Source organism: Rhineura floridana, chromosome 3 (genome assembly GCF_030035675.1).
Source record: "Rhineura floridana isolate rRhiFlo1 chromosome 3, rRhiFlo1.hap2, whole genome shotgun sequence".
Taxonomy (NCBI): Eukaryota; Metazoa; Chordata; class Lepidosauria; order Squamata; family Rhineuridae; genus Rhineura; species Rhineura floridana.
In genome coordinates, this window is record NC_084482.1 from 38,917,996 (window position 1) to 38,938,521 (window position 20,526).

Consider the following 20,526-nt stretch of genomic DNA (forward strand, 5'->3'; position numbering starts at 1 on the left):
TGAGCTTTGAATTTGGAAGAGCTGTGTGGCTGAGGTTCTACCCATCTGCTTACCCTCCATGCCCGCACCCAAGTTTTATCGCCCACCTTGGCGGAGTGGCTGTTGGCATCACCCTTGGCGTGGTCATCCTAAGGAACTATGAGCAGAGGCTCCAAGACCAGTCCTTGTGGTGGATCTTTGTCTCCATGTACATGGTGTTTGTTCTCTTCGCCGTCTTCTGGAACATTTTTGCTTATAGTCTGTTGGACCTGAAACTACCTCCACCTCCTTGAGAGCCTGCGTTGAGGAACTGTCAAGGACAAACGGATGACTTCCGATCTGCCAACTCCCCTGGGGGGGGGGGAATGGAAACTGAGGCTTTATTTTTGTATGAAAATCACAAGTGAACCCCCTTTTTCTGAAAAGGCACAAGTTGAGTGGGTACTGTACTGCACAGCTGGGATGTGACCATATTGCTGAAAAAAAGAGCGCTAAGCAAGGACTGATCAATAGAAGCATGCTTGGAAGACATTTGGGCATGAAGATTTACAGGTATCACAGGAGTCCATAAGAGCCAGCCCTTGTACCCCTTGCTCATGCAAGTAGTTTGGTGCTGTTTTCATGAGAAAGGGCTGACAATTCAGCCCTATGTTTGTGTAACTGAGCACTTACCACCACATATTGATGAATGTTAATAGACATAGTGAAATTTTGTTTGGGTTGCCTACATTTTTCCAGGTTAATCTTCCACTATACCCATAATCAGATGTATAAGTATCTATCAGGCCATGGGTGATAGCTGTTACTTCTTTTAACTGGTGAAATATCCTAAAAGGGCACTCAGTCAAGGGTGCTTGGCTTGATAGGTCAGGCTGTTCTACAGTGCCACTGCTAATGCACAGTGAATTTGGATAGTTCCTCAAGTCTACAATCTGTTAAGAGGAACATGTCTTACATAGAAAGCTTCCAAGGGTTTCAGTGTTTATGGGTTCACACCTGACCAGTGGTAGAGGCCAAGAATTTGCACTGAAAGTTTTGAAAGTGCTTTAACCTGGTTGGTAAATACAGTTGCATATTTAACTTGATTTTCAGTTTGTGGCTAGGTTTTCATTCTTAAATATTTTGCAGACCACTTGAATATTTTGCATTTTTTTTGTGGACAATCATGCTATGTTCCTCTGGCCTCTTGTTTTCTTCCTTTGCCCTACACATTCTAAAAATGCAGCATCTGCTCTCTGGCTGGAAAAGGGTTGCCAGATGTCTCTTACTTTAATGATGTTATTCCAGAATGTCGCAGCCCACTCAGCACAATGGGTGCCTTACCACCACTCTGTAGCACTATATAAGACAGAGACCACAACTCTGCAATTCTCTTGACTTTTGAGATGTTCTTGAGACCTTGGAAGACATATGTGATCACATCACTAACAAACATTTATACTGGGTTCTTATTTGTAAAATGTGAATGTGGTTCCTTTTGCCTTGTGTGTTTTGAAAGTAGCCAGCCAGGCTATAATGCTGCTGTATAAATCTTTCAGATGTACTTTAGGCTGCAATCCTATACTCAGTGGGAGTGACTTCTGAATAGGCATGCATAAGATTGCACTGTTAGTGGGTCAGGGATGTATTTGATAAGGATACCTCAAGGGAGGGCTTAGTTCTCACTGGAGAAGTGAAATGGGGGAGGGGAACCTGTGACCCTCCAGACTGTTGTTGGACTCCAGCTCCCAGCAGCCCTGGCCAGCGGTCAGGGATGATGGGAGCTGTAGTCCAGTAACTTCTTAAGGACCTCAGGTTCCCCACCCCTGCAATAAAACAAGGATGGGGAACCTGTAGCCCTGCGGATGTGCTGGACTACTCCCATCATCCCTGACCATTGGCCATGCTGATGGGAGCTGGAGTCCAACATCACCTGGAGGGCCACAGGTTCCCTGCTCCTGGAGTAAAGCAACATCTGGCTGTGCCACTTCAAACAATAGGCAGAGGTTACTGTGTCTGTATGCTTGTCATGTGAAAACAAAGTTCCCTGCACATAGAAAAGTAGGTGTCAGGGAGAAGGCAATGCTAGAACTGCCCTCTTTTACATCGAGGTTTCTGTGTAGAAAACGTTTTGTTTTTGTTTGGAGGAGCAGTCAGTCATATGAGTCTCCATGTACAGTCTAAAATGGCGCAGGCCAGGCACAGATTTACTACCTCACTGACCACTAAGTGATCAAGCTCAGGTGTTCTGCAGGAAGAAGTCACGTCAGGGATGAGATCATACCTCGCAGCTGATACAGTGGCTTCTTCACCATCTTAATAAATTTGCAATTATATGCTGAAAATCAGCAGAAGCCTAGGTCTTTATCAGTGTGCATGCTGGGAAATGCCACATCCTGCTTCTGGACATAAGGTCTGCATGGCTGCTCAACCTGGCTAATGGGTACGTGCTAAAAGATGGTTATGTAGGCTATTTCAAGCCATAGTCAGGCATACTAGTGTCTGCTGCTGAGCCAACTTGTGCTGGATCCCTGACATGTATTTATTTGTATAATTCATGTTTGATGAATTCACACTTTACAATGCTGGCATACACTAAGATATCTTAGGTAGACAACTAAAAATGCTATGTGTGAAGAGGGCCTGCTGGCAGGAAACTATCATAATTGAGCAAACATGGCATGTCCTAGTTACCTTTCTGTACTTGGGCATTGTGGCTGCTGAATTAACTACTTAAAGTGCTTGCTGATGTTCATGGAAAGCACACAGGAAAAGGGTAGCAAAATACTGTCTGTGGCAAATAACCCTTTCGTCCATTTTGCAGGTCTAGTCTGCAGCACAATAAGCACGCAGAAAGATCCTAGCATACCAGCTAAGAGACATACCAGTCCTGGGAGAGGGACGAATTGTACTTCTAGGTTGCTAGCCCTTCCTTTTTTTCAGATATCTTTCAGTGAGGGGCTATAGACATTTGTTCTCATTTTTCTAAGGTTGTTCTGCTTTGTCTCATTCTATTTTTCTCAGAGTGATGCCAGTCAAACTCTGTAGCTCAATTTGGAATTAGCTCGTTCCAGAGCTTTTTCACTAATCATTCAGGGGAAAAAACCTCGTTTATGGCCTGACAGTTCGCTTCTAGCTTTTGATAGGGCATACACACTGATGACGCTGCGCATGTGTGCTTTATCATGCATGGTCTGGTCATAATTCACAGTAAACAATGGGCATTTCCAGGGCTTAATTTGCAAACCAATATATCAAGAGATATCATGAACAGGTTGTTGGTAACAATTTTTTTTAACTTAATGGATTTTCTCTGGAAAAGGTTAATCTTAATTAAATGGAAAATACAGGCTGGCATTTTCATGCCAACAATATCATGTGGACACTGCGAAAAATTTGCACGCATGAGGAGCACCAATCCCACAATAAACACCAACCTGTTGGTAACAGTAAGTATTCGGTATAAAAGAGCTTTTCCAGAGACTTTTAGAATGCAGCGTCCTGGGGCACCTGGTTTGCTTACTGCACATCAGGATCTCATTGTATTTTGCAAGCCAGTAAGAACCTTTGGGAGAGATGCCACTCAATTTGTAACACCGAGCATTATGATCCGGATAAGGTGGTATTTCAAACCAGGTAATCATGAATGTTGGCAACATCCCTACTTTCTGTATATCCAGCATGGCTTCTATGAGGCAGCAGAACCAACTCCGTATTACACATCGGCACCTTTGCCAAATAAATAGGTGAACTGTAAAGAGAGATTCTATTTGTCAGGGAAAAGCCAGAGTCCTGCAGAAGTTCTTAAGGACTGCTTGTTTGGGGACATTAAATAAAAAATAAGAATTGCACAGAACTGAAATCTGACTCTTCAGAGCTGAGCTGAAGGTGCAAGGAAAAAAACCACAGGGTGATATTCATAGAATCATAGAATAGTAGAGTTGAAAGGGACCTATAAGGCCATCAAGTCCAACCCCCTGGAATTCAACTAACTTTTTGCACTAGCACAATGGGGTTCCCCTCCTCTCCTTGCCCCCCACACCTTGCACTGACCCAGATCTGCTCTGGAGGTTGGGGAAAACCCCAGAACAGATTTAAGGGGTTCATGGGGAGGGAGGAGAGGAGAAGATCGCTGCATTGCAGAAGGAGAAATGCACTGAGGGAATCTTAGCTTTAGTACTATAGTGAATACAGCCCAGAATTCTGAGGTGCAAAGGGGGGTTGAATTTGGTCCTGAAGAACTCACAGATAGTTGCCAAGGACAAGCATAGGTCTCTGAGTGATCTGCACACAGTTAGGCACCAGGCTCATTAATCTAATGAAGTTCATGTCAAATCCCTTTTTCTGTCATAGGCTTTTTTCCTCTCTTGAAGCCAGAGCCTCATATACTTGAGCAATTTTTGTTTTGTGTGTGTGTATATACACACACACCACAGCTGTACATGATGCCTAATGTGCCAGAATAAAATAAATTACAAGAGGCGTGAATCAATCCACCCTTCCTGCAGACACTGTTCAACAAAGAGTAGTGGCATAGAACATAGTGGTTTTTTACTCTGCTTTTTCACATATGTGAGGTCACAGGCTGTTGGAGTAGTTATCTGTAACATTTTCAGTGACAATCCCACGAGCAGGCAAAATCTAAAGCAGGAAGGGGGAACCTTGGCTCTCCAGATGATGTTGGACTGAGACTCCCATCAACCTCAGCCAGCATGGCCAATGGCATGAGATGATGGGAATTGTACTCCGAAAAACATCTGGAGAGTCACAAGTTATCTGCCTCTGAACTAGAGGGACAGCATAGTGCTTGGCAACGTTTCATTTCACACACATGCTCACTGGCTCACATTGTATTAACATGACCCATTACATTGAATGTGGCCCTAAGAGTGAGAATTGGATAGGCAGCAGTAGCATGGATGAAATTCTGAGTTGTGACTCTTCAGCTTAATTCTCTGGAAGAGCACATGTGGACTATATTACTGCAGAAGGGGATTCTCATGACTGAATGCTCCTCCTCTCAAAATACCAGTAAATGTAAGGGAGAAAGGTTCTAGCCTAGTCTTCTCCCTGACATACCGGTTCTCTATCTGCCAGGATATCTGTCTGCAGTAGTATATTCCTGAAACAGGCTCATCTCCTCACATACTGTTTATGAAGGGCCATAGCTCAGTGGTAGAGGGTCCAGAAGGTTCCAGGCTTGATCCCCCGTTTCTCCAGGTTGAGCTGGGAATGTCTCCCATCAGAAATCATGGAGACTTGCTGCCAGTCAGTGTAGATGATACTGAGGGAGATGGACCAATGGTCTGATTTTGTATAAGACAGCTTCCTGTGTGAGACAGGACTTGATGCTGCAGTGACCAGAACATCCGGCGTAATGCCATTCTTGACTTGGATAAACATTTTACTTGTCAGTGATTAGAGATGAAATCTGCTTCCTGACCATGTAAACTGCCTCTCTCTATAGCAAAGAGCACTCCGTCATGGAGCAAGGACAACACAGAAAACTTTCCATTGAGCTCACCAACATCTACATTCATAGACTTTATGAGAGCAATCAATAAAAACTTGTCCAGTCTGGTTTACCGTTCTTCTTTTCCCCATCCCCACCTCATCCATCCCAAGACAAATATATTTCCACAAGGTTTCCAGCTAGTAGCTGTGTAAGGCTATGACATTTTGCCAGTCAAACCACACAAGACTAAGGCCATTCTGAGTTAAACTGCCTCTTAAAGTCATCCAGTCGCTCTGGGATATTGCTGCTCCATAGAGTGATTAGAGGATAATTTTCTCCTTTACCTGCAAATGTCCTTGCTAGCTCACAACCTTGCAGCCTCCTGCAGATATTTGTAGATTAATTGCATGTTGCAGTGAGTCTTAGCCTCTTCACAAAAACACAAAGTCTTTGTGTTTAATTCTGCATCAGCCAGAATCCCTGGGATGTAGCCTTAGCCTTTCTTTAAATATATTTAGAATAATTAAAATGCTGTCAATGGATGGGAACATGCAGGTTTTAATACTAGCTAACATGGGCGTAAAGCCAGTCTCATCTTTGGTTAAGGTTTGCATGACAGGCATAGAGACAGAACGTGCACTCAGATCGGCACTTTTACAATGAAGTGTTCCAGCATAGTGTTTAAAGAGCAACTGATTTGGAAGGGTGACGAAACAGAATTGCTCAGCTCCTACAGGGACATCTACTGGCTAATGTATTTACTGGCATCTACTGGCCAAACTATTTTTTCTAAAGGCTATGCTCACAAATTTTAAATTAGATTTTTAATGACCACAATCCTGTTCTGGACGGATGCCACCGCCCTTTAGAGGCAGATGGCAGTGATTATTAAACATGTTTCTATGATGAGACTGGCTTAAGGTCACAGAAGACATCTCTAGACAAACTATGAATTTGCTCCAGAACCCCTGTGACATCACACAGAGCGCTGGGGCGCACACACTTTACAAAAGGAGTTTGGGCTTGTTAGAAGCCAAATGCAAGTTCAGTCCTGTACACAGCTTCTGGCATGGTGGATGCCCAGCGAATGGAACAGATGGGGCAAAGGAAGAGGGAAATGTAAAGTTTAATCATGTTCTGTCAGCTCATCTATGCTATTGGGAAAATCCAGTTTGCAGGGGAAAAGAAGTGCCTGGGAGGCTTGAGCCTTTAATCCTTCCCCCACCTGTTGTTGCTTTTCCCTGCAAATCTGTTTGGCCCCAGATAATTTTCTATCAAATTACTTGGGGAGAGAAGTCCGTTTTCTACCACGTATTTAAGAAGTGTCTTCTCTACATATCCCTGCACACAACCCAGGGTGCAACTTTGCAGCAGAGAAGTGGTGACTAGTGGTGACCAGGCTTGTGTTTGCCACTGAAAGTGTAGGCTGTTACTGGTTTAGTTCAGATTCAACGGGAAACTTTTGAACAAGCTGCAATAAACTTAGGGCTCATGCACGTCTCCTTTCTCTTATACACCTGTAAGCTAATCATAAACTCACTTCATTTTTAAGGAAAGTTCTGTGTAATGTCCAAACTCAAGGAACTATGGTTTGGTTATGCTTCAATTAGTGACCAAACCTGGATGCAAAGGCACAATTTGATCCTAATTTCTTCTCACTAATCATTAACAAACCAGTTTTCCCAGTTCAGACATCACAGAGAACTATGGTTTGTTTAAAGTAAGAACTCCCAATCTACTAATGTGTGCAAAAGAGACAAATATGCAAGCCTGAGGTTCACCATGGTTTGTTCATGTAGCAGGAAACTATGAGTTTTCATTATGTCTGAACTGGGTCTGTTTCAACACATTTATAATTAAAGGCTGACACTTACATAATGCCTACCAAGAGAATAATTTGTGTGCAGCTGGAATTTCTTCGAAGTCTCTTCAGTTTAGTTTCAACGTAACATTTAAATTGAAAACCAGTTTGCCTCTTCAGCAGGGCAAGTGGAATCTCTACAGGAACAGAAAAGTGGCAAGTGATGGAAGATGATGAGCTATTAAGATTGAAAATTAGCAGATGAAAAAGTCCTTTGCTGCCCGTGCAGAAATGTAATCCCCATCTAGTGCTAGGCAGTGTTACGATGAATAGAGCTGAAGTTAGGATCTTGTTTTTACAAACCTTGTAAATGTGGTTAAAAACTAATTTGCCACTTAAATTTTATCACATGCAATTGAACTGTGAATTCCAAGTAGATTTGTGTCTTAATACATATTGAGCTTCTTGACAAACAGGTGAATTTCCCCCTATAAATCAACTTGCAAAGCAGCATCTTATTTTAGAGGTGCTCAAAATGAAACACAACACCTGGTTAAGTCTATACCTGAGTCATGAACAAAACTCAAGAATTTTAGTCTCTTAGGATTATGTCTTGCTCATGTTGCATTTGGTTTCAGCATAGATCAAAAACTGTGCTTTCTAATTCCCTCTACATATATAATCACATAAATTGTGTTTTAGCCAAACAGTGCATGAGAACCACCAGTTTTGAAAACAGGTCTCTGTGACCCTGCCTTAGTGTGCGTATGGCGTCCTTTTACTCAAAAACAACTTTATAAGCCTGGAAAAGGGAACGTAGTAAAATCTCTGTGCTCCCCATGCATTTAAATTCTCTTAAGGAGGTCAGATTGGGTACCTTGCCTGTTTCACACACACCCTCCCCAAAGCCCTTGTGTGTTTTCCTGGCTCTGCAAACACCTCTCTCAAATGTAACCTCATCTGTGCGATGGTGGATATACACATTCCTGAGGTCCCAGGCCCACTTCCCACTACAGGTAGGGCCTTATTATTGGGACAGATGCTTGAAGCATCTCTGAGGATTGCTCACACACAAAGTCCCCATTCCCCACTTTTTAAAATATCTGCTACTTTCTGAACAATACGATTTTAAGAAGCATCTTTAACATTGCTTGCTGAAAGCCTCAAATAACCTATTTCTTACAAAGACATATTTAACCATTCAGTACTTCAACAAACAGAAGTGAAACAAAAACAAACTTGCTGGAAGGTAAATGCACTTTAATACCATAATTAATCACTGGTTTCTAACTTGAGAAAACTATCTAATAGGTTCCTTAGAATCCCAAACCAGAATATAAATAAATATCACAGAGAGTTTTACAAGACACAATATAATTTCACACATTGAATTTATGCAGCACAAATGTTAATTTTCACCCAGTTTAATAGCTATATTGGTCACCAAGCACATCCTGCCTCCCCATAGTGCCTGTTTAAGTTTACAAAACAAAGCTAGATTTATGAAGTTTTTCTTTCTTTTGCTAACACAGTTAGTACCTTCCTCCATGGTTAACCTTTGTAGCATCAAATGAAGTAATTCTGCCTTAAAAAAATGCTGAACAGAATATACTTTTCCATCAAGGGCTATTCGAGCAAACACAGTACTTGCAAAACAGCATGCTGCAATGTCAAAATACTTTTCTATTGTGTACATAACTGTATAGTTTTGTTTCTAACAATTATTTGTGCACAGATTCCATTCAAGGTTTACTGTTCAGCTTCTTTTCTTTTCAATAAGATGGTTGATATAAACACGGCAAAATAATAACAAAAAGCAACATGTAAAGATGGGGGGCATGTTTTATAAATGCAACTATAATTAAATAATAACTATTTTGACTGAAGTGTCATATGTTTTGAACTCTGGATGCAACCATTTGCTTTAGTCGAATACGTTTGGCCACAATCTAGCAAAAGTTATTCATGCATAAACATTTATAGCCACATTCAGGTCCCGTTGCTAGTCTGGGACATTACTGTGCAGAACAGCAATACATAGGGTGGAAAACTTGCACCCCTAAGATCAGGACTGCAACTGTGTGGCTCTGAGCTGGATCAGAGCTGTACATGCATCCCCTAAGAGACAGATGTCGCAGTCATTCAGCACCCCCTATCCCCCTTACAAGTGATAGGTGCTGTCACAACTCACTATGCTGATTTTCTGTCCATTGAATATATACACACATACACTTTGTTTGTGTACATGCAGCCCACTACAGTACATAAATAACTTTTTGAATTGGGCTTTTTGCATTTTTGCAGAACTAAGCCCTGTAAGATGGTGAGAACTAGAAGTGACAATATTTTAAAGAAAAATGAAAACTGATTGACCCTCCCTAGAGACATTTCTCTATTACAGAGCATATAGACAAACCCAGAATGGAGGCAATTTCTTGATCTATCCGGCCAAAGTAGGTGAGTGCTCTTGTCTGCTTTGGGGCTATACATCTGTGGAGCCACTCTTCTGCACACACATCCCAGACTGTGCACAAACAAGTACTGGAGGCACATTCTCGCAGACTGATCCAGCTGCCAGAGCTAGTTCATTTAGTGCTTTTTAAGAAGCTATACTCCCACTAATTAGCTCTTCAGGAGGAGGGAAGGGGGCTGGACTCATCTATAATCACACACACTCACCTTTACCTGCCACATCTGATGACAGGGATTTTTGGTTTTAAAAAATAAATAGGTCTATGCATACAAGAAATTTCATATCAGCTACTGCCCCAATAGAGTGTTTGAACAGCATCTCAAACTTCCCAGAGCTGAAAAGTCTAGGAATGCAGATACACTATTCAAGTTGAAATTTCTGCATGGTGTGTATCAGGTGTGAGAAACCTTTGGCCCTCCTGACACTGCTGAACTGCAACTCCCATAATCCCTGTCCATTGGCCACAGTTGCTGCGGCTGATGGGAGTTGTAGTTCAGCAACATCTGAAGTGCTAAAGGTTCCCCACACCTGGTGTGTATAGTATCCCCTACCACACACCCAAGTTATCCTTTAAGTGGCTCTTATTTCACAACCCCAAAGTCCTGGAAACAGATTGGGGATTTGGGAGAAAGCAGGTGGCAACAGCTGATTGGGAGGGGGGGGTTGCATGCAGATTCCAGGTACTAGACTTTATAGTCTTGCAATCACAACTACAATGTAAGGCAAATTTATTCAGTAACTACAAAGAGATCCGTTATCAAATAATGATGTGCAAGCAATGTACTAAGCAGAAAGCTTTTAGGTTCTTTCCTTTTAAAAAGTGCTATGTCGTAATTTTCTCATAAATTATTTTACAGAAATTTGTATTCTTAAATCTGATTAGATTCATGATCCATGGGGGTAGCTTTTGCTGTTTTCTTAATATGTAATCCTAACATTATCAATGGCATGAAGATGTGTTCTTGGTCCAGTTGTGACAAATTCAAGCAATATAATCTCCTAGTTCCAAAGCAAGAAAATGAAGGAATTACTTTTCACATAAGAAGTTAATAGAAAGGAACTCTGATCTTCTTAAAAAGAAGAAATGCAAGAGTTGTCCTATTATCCAAAGCTTTCAAGTAAATACACTAATGAATTCTGTTTCACAAATGAGAATTCAGACTATTTCTCCACCTAATGGCAACTTTAAGCATTACAAAACCAACTAGTACAATGTAGGTACAAAGTGGCTGAGTTCTGATGTAGTATTCTCCATCCAATAAACTGCTTTACTGGAGCAGAAAGGAGTATTAACCTCAAATGTTCAACGCTCGCCTTCCCTTCTCTTGCATGCTTGACTGCAAGGAGACCTCCTGGTTTGTTAAACCAATTTCTCTATGGCATCCGATACAGGAAACTGTGGTTTAAGAGCTCCTTCGTGCTTAAGAGTTTGATACTGGTTTCCAAATCCTGGTTTGGAGGGAGTGGTTAAATCCAGCTTCCCAGCTCACAGGGAAACAGTGGTTTAAAAACCCAGGAAATCTCATTTCAAGGCAGGTGCACAAAAGGAAGCAGGGAGTACTCAAGCTTGCTGCTCATTACCACTCCAACAAAACACAGTTTATTGGACTATCCTTACGGTATAGAAGTGTGCCTTTTCCAGATCACATGTTCAAATGCTTCAAGGAAGTAGGACCAACCGCAGCTGTCCACGCTGTGTATACCTAGTTCTTTAAAAAGCAATATTATCTTTTCACATGATCTATGAGTCCACCAAGAGACATTCTAATTCTGTAATGTGTAAGTAGCCCTAAGTGCAGGAGACGGATTTATGTTACAAGCTGGCTCTCTCATGAATTCCTCAAGGACATTTATTACATGTTTGGCTTCTTGCATTTCAGCATGTTCCACTTTCACAATCTTCAAGAGGACGTCTCCGCTGCCACAGTTCTTCAGAAATAAGTAGCACTTGAACAAAGCATAATGGTTCATTTCTGCCTGCCTGATGAAGCGCTTTAGGTTGTTGATGTCTTGTATGGCCTAGAAAGACAGCAGCAAACGAGCAGTCAAGTGTCCTTATCCAGCTGGGAAAGCAGGTTTCAATATGCATATTATCTGTAGCTGGACAAGAAACTACGGGTTGTATTCAACTAAGTCCTACTCAAAGTAGTCCACTGAAATTACTCTGAGTAGGGCTAGCATTGAATACCACTCCATACAAGTAAACATGCATTTCCTCCCCATATATTGTTACTGGGACTGTCCGCATGCAGCCTAAAATGAAAAATCCTCAATAGCACAAAATTAGCTGTTCAGGTAGGGGAGCAAAGGGACTGGACTAGCTGTTCCTACAAATGCTCGAGGATGTTGACAAGATCCTTGGACTGGTGCGGGCGACCACGTCTGTACTGGATCCTTGCCCCTCTTGGCTGGTGAAAGCTAGCAGGATCGGAACCGCCGGCTGGGCCAAGGAGGTAATAAATGCCTCTTTAAGAGAGGGAGTGGTCCCTGACTGCCTAAAAGAGGCGGTGGTGAGACCACTCCTGAAGAAATCCTCCTTGGACCCAGATAATTTGAACAACTATAGACCTGTGGCGAATGTTCCGTTCCTGGGCAAGGTCCTGGAACGGGTGGTTGCCGGCCAGCTCCAGGGGCTCTTGGATGACACTGATTATCTTGATCCATTTCAATCCGGTTTTAGGCCCGGTTTTGGCACTGAAACAGCCTTGGTCGCCCTGTATGATGACCTTCGGGAGAGGGACAGGGGGAGTGTGACTCTGTTGATTCTCCTTGATCTCTCAGCGGCTTTTGATACCATCGACCATGGTATCCTTCTGGGAAGACTCACGGAGTTGGGAGTTGGGGGTACTGCTTGGCAGTGGCTCCGCTCCTACTTGGTGGGTCGTCGCCAGAAGGTAGTGCTTGGGGAACATTGCTCGACACCCTGGACTCTCCATTGTGGAGTCCCGCAGGGATCGGTACTGTCCCCCATGCTTTTTAACATCTACATGAAGCCGCTGGGTGCGGTCATCAGGAGTTTTGGGGTGCATTGTCATCAGTACGCTGATGACACGCAACTCTACTTCTCCTTTTCATCCTCTTCAGGTGAGGCTGTTAACGTGCTAAACCGTTGCCTGGCCGCGATAATGGACTGGATGGGAGCGAACAAACTGAAGCTCAATCCAGACAAGACCGAGACGCTGTTGGTGAGTGCCTTCACTGCCCAGATGGTGGATGTTCATCCTGTTCTTGATGGGGTTACACTCCCCTTGAAGGAACAGGTTCGTAGCTTGGGAGTTCTTTTCGATCCTTCCTTGTCTCTCGAGGCCCAGGTGGCCTCGGTGGCACGGAATGCTTTTTACCATCTTCGATTGGTAGCCCAGCTACGTCCCTATCTGGACAATGACAACCTCGCCTCAGCTGTTCATGCTCTGGTAACTTCTAGATTGGACTACTGCAATGTGCTCTATGTTGGGCTGCCCTTGAAGACAGTTCGGAAACTACAGCTAGTCCAGAATGCAGCGGCCAGATTATTGACGCGGACCAGAAGGTCCGCTCATATAACACCTGTTCTGGCCCGTCTACACTGGCTTCCTATTTGTTTCCGGGCTAAATTCAAAGTGCTGGTTTTGACCTATAAAGCCCTACACGGCATGGGACCGCAATACCTGGTGAACGCCTCTCCCAATACAAACCTACCCGTACACTGCGCTCAACATCTAAGGCCCTCCTCCGAGTACCATCCCATCGAGAAGCTCGGAGGGTAGTGACTAGAACTAGGGCCTTTTCAGTGGTGGCCCCCGAATTGTGGAATAGTCTTCCTGATGAGGTGTGCCTGGCACCGACGCTGCTATCTTTTCGGCACCAGGTGAAAACTTTCTTATACTCCCAGGCATTTTAAATTGTATCTTAAAGTGTATTTTATAATGTTTTTTAACAGTATTTCATTATTGTTGTATTTTGGTGCAGTTTGGTTCCTTTGTTGTTTGTTTGTTTTGTTTTTGATTCTGTTATATCTATTGTATTTATATATTGTGCTTGTTTTATCTCTGATGTACACCGCCCAGAGAGCCTTTTAGGCTTAGGGCGGTATATAAATTAAATTAAATAAATAAAATAAATAAGCTGACTGGCATGACTGCCAATTGCTTTCTCAGGTTGCTGCTGTGTATATACAAACATACATATGCATGCAAGTGATTCAGGGCTGCTGTATATAACATACTGTTATATGAATTGGGAGCAGAACAGGATCTTCTATAGGAATAATTCTTATCCTTGAACTAAAATCAGTAACCTCAAAAACAATGGGCACAATCCACCTTAAACTAAGCACTTCTAACCCCCATTGATTTCAGCAGAAGAAAATAAAGCATGTGCTTATGTCTCCTGTTGAATCAGCTGGACTTAAAAGTGCTTGACAGCACAATCCTATGCATGTTAACTCAGAAGTAAGCCCCTTTAGCTTCACTGGGAGAGGTAAGTATGTATAGGGTTGCCGCCTAAGTATCATTGGATTACACCTAGGAATTACCACTATCTTTACGTTATCGGGCTATGCATATGGCTTCCTATACAAAATTGATGTTCATGGTATCTAGTTGTAGATTAATTAACCTTTTGTGATGTGGCACTTGGGATTGCAAGGTTGGGATGCAAATTACACTGTTTAAAACCACACAGCCTGATCAACAATTCAGTTTTGCCAAAGTACTGAGATTAAAGTCCAAGGAATGTGGAAAGATGAAGGGAGCAATCCAGGAACATAAAAAACCAATAATTTTGCTTTAGAGGGATGCTGATTGTATCTTAAAGTCATAATTCTTTGGCTAAACTGGATAACGGTTCAACATTGAACACTGCAAGAGTTAACAAGACTCAGCCTCAGTTTATGAATAGCATGTGGGAGGAAGGGCGGGATATAAATCTAATTAATAAATAAAATAAATAAATAAAGTACACCAATATCTGCTATTTCCTCCAACTCACACGTCAGGATAGTGAGTTACCTTCAATTTAAAGTTCTCCAATATTTGCCGGAAGAGAAATGGATTTCCCCCTTCAGAAGCATTGAGAAATGCTTGCATCCAGTCTTCACAGAATTTGTTACTTCCTGAGACATATTTGGAAACAAAACATTAGACTGACATATTTCCTGGGGGGTCCCCCCGCATGTAAATGCTGCAAGTAACATGATCCATAAAAGGTAAAGGTGTCCCTGCACTTGTAGTGCGAGTCGTTTCCGACTCTTAGGGTGACGTCTTGCGACGTTTACTAGGCAGACCGTGTATATGGGGTGGGATTGCCAGTTCCTTCCCCGGCCTTTCTTTACCCCCCAGCATATGCCGGGTACTCATTTTACCAACCACGGATGGATGGAAGGCTGAGTGGACCTCAACCCCTTTTACCAGAGATTCGACTTCCTCCTTCCGTTGGAATCGAATTCCGGCCGTGAGCAGAGCTTCAGCTGCGTTACTGCTGCTTACCACTCTGCGCCACGGAGGGTCTGCATGATCCATAGGCTATAAAAATAAAATATGCGAAAAGATGTTTGTAACTGCTGAAGTGCCATCTTATGACCAGCAAATGGGGTAGAGCCATCCAGCCTTGCCTGTTAAAAAAAGGAGTGGAGAGTGGAGGTAAGTGCTGACCTCTTGAGGCATGGAAAATGCACATCCTGAGGTTGGTGCAAGAAGGCTATTACCCTCTCCCATGAGTAATATGTACATAGGTAGCAGAACTTACTTGGCCCATTTATAACTGAGAAAGTACTAAGGGGCCAGTCATATTCAGAGGAAGTTACGGCACAGAACATCACTTGTTGGGGAAAGAGCACTGGAGGGCCGGGCTGCCTGGAAGCATCTGCTGAACTAGATGCACCCTTGGCCTGATCCAGCAGGGCTCTTCTTATGTTCAAGTTCCAGTGTTACCATGATCACTTGGGCCTTGGCCAGGAGTCGAGAACATGAACTTCTATGTTGTGGCTGCATTACACAACTCTTGAGTCAAAAGTGTACCATCAAGACCAAATAAATAAATAAAATACCCTGTGGAATTCCCTCCCCTTGAATATTAGGCAGGCGCCATCTTTGCTATCTTTTCGGCGCCTTTTGAAGACTTTCTTCTTTCAACAAGCCTTTTAAGTTGAGACCTATCCCAGTCTGTGTCTGTGTTAGCACTGCTTTTAATATGTTTTCTTTAATAATATGTTTTTAACCCTTTTTTTTAAAAAAAGATGTTTTTAAAGCTTTTAAAAAAATGTTTTTCTTTTGTTTTAATGTATTTAAGGTCTTTTTATGATGTTTTTAAAGTGTTTTTAGCGTTTCTGTTTGCCGCCCTGGGCTCCTGCTGGGAGGAAGGGTGGGATATAAATCAAGTAATAAATAAATAAATAAATAAAATACACTATGGCCTTTCAATAGTCTACATTTTGTTTGTGTAAAGAAGTTATATTTTCCCCCAAAAGTAATTCTAGCCTGATGATTCGTCAGTGCTTCTTAAAATGCACACATAAGAAAACAACTTAATCATAACCATAGTATTGGCCCATAATACCCTCTTGACAAGAAGGTCACTGGATAACCTTGAGTTTTGCAATGCGATCTAAAGCATAAGCAATCTAAAGCAAAAGATGGGAAAGACTGGTAGACAAATTCCACACCCCAGAATCTCTCTTTTTGAAGCAGCCTGGTGGCATAGAAAGATCCCCCCCAAAATAAACAAGTGCCATTTTAGAGAGTTGTAAGCAATGTTGAAGCCCATAGGTATTTCCCATTACTCCATGAAGACCGATACCACTTACATGCCTGAAACATCTCTATGCACTCTATGTGGGGCTGCTCTTGGACCTGGTCTGGAAGCTCCAGCTGGTGCAAAATACAGCATCTAGACTGCTGATAAGATCGGACAGCCAACAGCGTACGCACTGGCTGTCCATCTGCAACCAGGCCAGGTTCAAGGTTCTTGTGTTGATGTACAAAGCCCTGAACAACTTGGGTTGACAATACCTTAAGGACCGCCTGAGCTCTTATATCCTAGCCTGATCATCAACATCTGGAGGAGCACTGTTAGTTGTCCCCCATGTTACAGAGGCCTGACTGCCCTCAAGTAGAAATCAGGCATTTAATGTTGCCATCCCAAGCTCTTCCAATAGAAATTAGGGAGGCATCCTTGATTTTGACTTTCAGATCTCTCTTGAAGACTTTGTTGTGCCGACAGGCCCATGCAGATGTTTAAAGGTTTTTGAGTAACCAATCATTTTAATGCATGTTTTGTTTGTTTAAAACATTTTTATGTTTCTGTACACCATCCTGATGTTTTGTGAGAAGGCAATATATAAATACTTTTATATATAAATAAATCACCACCTGCAAAATTCACCTGCATTGTGGAACTGAGGGTGTGGTCCACTACAGTCAATCACCACGGATTTGTGTTGTTCCTCTGTCATTGCTATACATAAGGAAGTCATTGTGGCTTCCCGGACAAGGTCTTGAAGGCTTGCAGCTCTAAGGAACCTGAGAAAGAACATTAATTTTACATGTGTTTTACAGTTCATCACTAAGTTCAAGATAAGGCGAGGGAAAGGCAGCTGCCAGCTAACAAGCCAAGCTACTATGGGAAAGATAATCTTGAAGGGTAATTTTATCTTACCTGCTAATATCCTGCTTTGTCTTTTCATCGGACTCTTTAACTTCAACTGGGGTGCAACTCAGAGCCTTGAAATAGGAAAGTTAAAAAGGAAAATGTTTGGATAGTGACATAGACCAGGGGTGGCTAACCTGTGGCCCTCCAGACATCGTTGGACTCCAGCTTCCATCAGCCCCAGCCAACATGGGCAATGATCAAGGATGATGGGACATCTGGAGGGCCACAGGTCACTCCTGATGTAGACTTAGGTTGCAATCCTATATCCACTTATCTGACAGTAAGCCACATTGTCTTTAATGGATCTTACTTCTGTGTAGTTGTGTATGGGACTGCATTATTAGTAAGCAACATAATTTTTTTCAAATGCCATCTAGAAATAAATGGCTTAAGTGTCATTTGTTCATATTCTTCATTCATCTTTTAGGGTACTTGAGGCACTGGAAATCTCTCTGTGTGTCTGTCTCTCTGCTTCACACATATATACACCTCCATTTTATCCTCATAACAGGGTTTAACGGAGATATAGTAACCATTGAACTAAGATCATCTAGTGAGCATCCTGGCCAAGTAGTTTTGAACTTTTATCATTCCAAGTTCAATACTCTACCTACTAGACTACATGATATCTCATCTATAAAGAAGCTGTTTCTCTTGCTCTGTAAGCCAAATGGACATTATTATCATTATCTAAAATCCATGGATTCATCTATGGCTGTGCGTCTTTGTAAGTACATAAAAGTAAACCACAGTTGCAACAGAAGTAGTAAGAGTTGTGTATGAACCATCAAACAGAAATTAAGATTTTCAAATGGGAAGTTTATTCTCATCTTAAAGTGAATGCCTTTGCGTGATTAGATTTAATAAGAGAATAACCAACCCATTTTGAAATCTACATCCCTGACCGATAGTTCAAATTAATCTGTACTTTTTCTACTGAGACTACTTCTATATACTTTGGGCACTGTAATGTGCAATGGCTAATTTGACTGATAAATTAAACTACTACTCAACTACTACTAGGGCTTTGCCTTTTTCAAAGTGTATATACTTGTGTGGCAAAGAGAACACAAATGCAAACTGTAAAAAAACCCCAGTTACTCGAACAAACTGTTGAACAGAAAAATAGTGCTAGGGTGTGTGAATTGGTACTCACGGCATGCAACACAAAGGCAAGTTTATCCTGGAAGAGCTGTACCACCCTCTGTATAGGACAGACAGAATCCTCAAACCAAGTTGCGAGGAGAGGCTTAACACAAGTTTCCAGACTATTTTGCTGTAACAAATTGAAAAGAGTGAAACTTTTATATAGAACCGTAACATTTAGTTCGGCCAAATGACTTCTGACAATCTTTGCTCACGGAACTGCAGCTGACATTCATTCCTCCTTTCAAATCATACAAGGCTATTATAGCTGACTTGCCATCTTGAGTCAAACAGCTGAGTAGGAAGCAGCAGCATAATGACAGAGATCTAAAGACCTACTTTAGGTGCATGTAGGCACCTACACATGGCCAGTGGAATCCCTCCCTCCTCCCCACCCTTCAAAACAGCAGACCCTCCATGCTGTATCACAAACTGCTTTTGAAACTCTCCTGTAATTTTATTGTGCAGCATAGGGAGCGGTATTTCAGAAATGTAATTTCAAACGCATTTCAGAAACACAAGCCTGGGCACAAGAGCACAGCGATTCAAATCCTGGCCAGTATATTCCAATGAATGTTGGTACATGATGTGCCTGTAAATGTAATAAGAGCCACATAAACCAGAATATATTTTCAAATTTAAATGTCTCCTTTCTGCTTCTTACAACAGTATTAACAATCCTTAGAAGTGACATGCTCAAGATCAAGAAAGATTTGGGAGGTCATTTATCCACATGGACTGGAATGTTAGGTGACCCGGCTCTCCCCCGTCTACTGTTTAATAACCTTTACTGCCAAACTACATATCTTCCTTACACTGCAGTTTCCCTATATGTAAAACTAGTATAAACACCAGAGGCGGGGAACCTGTGGCCCTCCAGATATTCCTGGGCTACATTTTCCTCATCTTTGATCTTTGGCCAGGTTGGCTAGAGTCGAACAAAATCTGGAGGAACGAAAGGTTCCCTACCCCTGACAAAGAGGATTCCCTATTTCTACATACTAACATTTGATGTTAAACATTAAGAAATTCATATAAACCCATTCAGAACTGTGCATTAGTTCCCTTCTGGAAGTGTCACTCGTGATGGTTGGATATTTGCTTTTTTATTCATGGTATTAACAGCCCATTCTTCACACAAAGGTCTAAGGGCATGGAACATATATGTAAGAACCATAATCAACATTATTTAGAACCAAAATGTATCATCATCATTAATAAAAATGGCAGCAAGTGAAGCAGAGGGACTCTTACTCAAAAGTGAAGCAGGGGCACACTTTACCTTTCCCCAAAGGCCTGGACAAAGGGGGATGCTGCATCCAAGATCTTCATATGCTAACTATTTAAAAAAGCTTCCACATCCCAATGAAAGTTAAGATCCCCAGTTCAAGAGCAAACTGTAATCCTTCTGCTGTTATTAAGATTTTTCACATTTTCCCAGAACCTGAAGCCGTTCATCTGGAAGAAATTCTCCCTATGATAGAGTCTATCATATTTCCCATTTCCTGCTGCTTTAAGGAGAGGTAAACGCCATGAAAGAGAAGATGTGGCTACTAAAACAAGTTGTTGACAACTGTTTAAAAACATCAGTGCAGATATGTTGAAACACACTCGCGTTGGAATTCTATATGACAGGCAAAGGCTCTGTTACTAGTAGTGGGCAATCTTATAGCCAATAGTAGTGGTATTGCTCCAGATGATCTTACGCACCAGGATGGAGTACAGATATATAAAGGAAATAACTGATTGAATTTAGGGCTGTAGAGGACAAAACCAGCATCCTGAACTGGGCTTAGAAACAGTTTGGCAACCAGCGAACACCATAAATAATCTGCATTATATACACTGAAACCTCAGATAGGATCTGAGTTGTTGCATTTTCAAAGGTAGTGCCACATATCACAGCAGTCAGGTTTAGAAGTTACTGGAACATGCAATACCATTGCCAAGTCCTTCGCTTTCAGAAAGGAGTGCAGTGGACAAATCAGCCAAAGCTGAAAGAATGCACTTCTAGGCGTGGCCTTCACTTGAAAATCCAGCATCAATGCTGGATCTAGGAACACCCTA

The 20,526-nt window shown here is 42.1% G+C and overlaps 2 protein-coding genes across 7 annotated transcripts in view; one reads left to right on the forward strand and one right to left on the reverse strand.

Annotated features, from left to right (window-relative positions):
• Positions 1-9,095, forward strand: part of RHBDL3 (rhomboid like 3) — a 196,510-nt gene extending 187,415 nt beyond the window's left edge. For all 6 annotated transcript variants that reach the window (XM_061615375.1, XM_061615378.1, XM_061615377.1 and 3 more), the window contains one exon: positions 1-9,095. In XM_061615375.1, coding sequence (XP_061471359.1) covers positions 1-272 — 272 coding nt within the window. In that variant the 3' untranslated portion in view covers positions 273-9,095.
• Positions 8,462-20,526, reverse strand: part of C3H17orf75 (chromosome 3 C17orf75 homolog) — a 25,306-nt gene continuing 13,241 nt past the window's right edge. The window contains exons 6-10 of the mRNA XM_061615382.1: positions 18,470-18,589; positions 17,320-17,384; positions 17,047-17,183; positions 14,676-14,779; positions 8,462-11,706 (exon numbers count right to left, since the gene is read on the reverse strand). Of these exons, the coding sequence (XP_061471366.1) occupies positions 11,452-11,706; positions 14,676-14,779; positions 17,047-17,183; positions 17,320-17,384; positions 18,470-18,589 (681 nt within the window). The 3' untranslated portion in view covers positions 8,462-11,451. The remainder of the gene's footprint in view (positions 11,707-14,675; positions 14,780-17,046; positions 17,184-17,319; positions 17,385-18,469; positions 18,590-20,526) is intronic.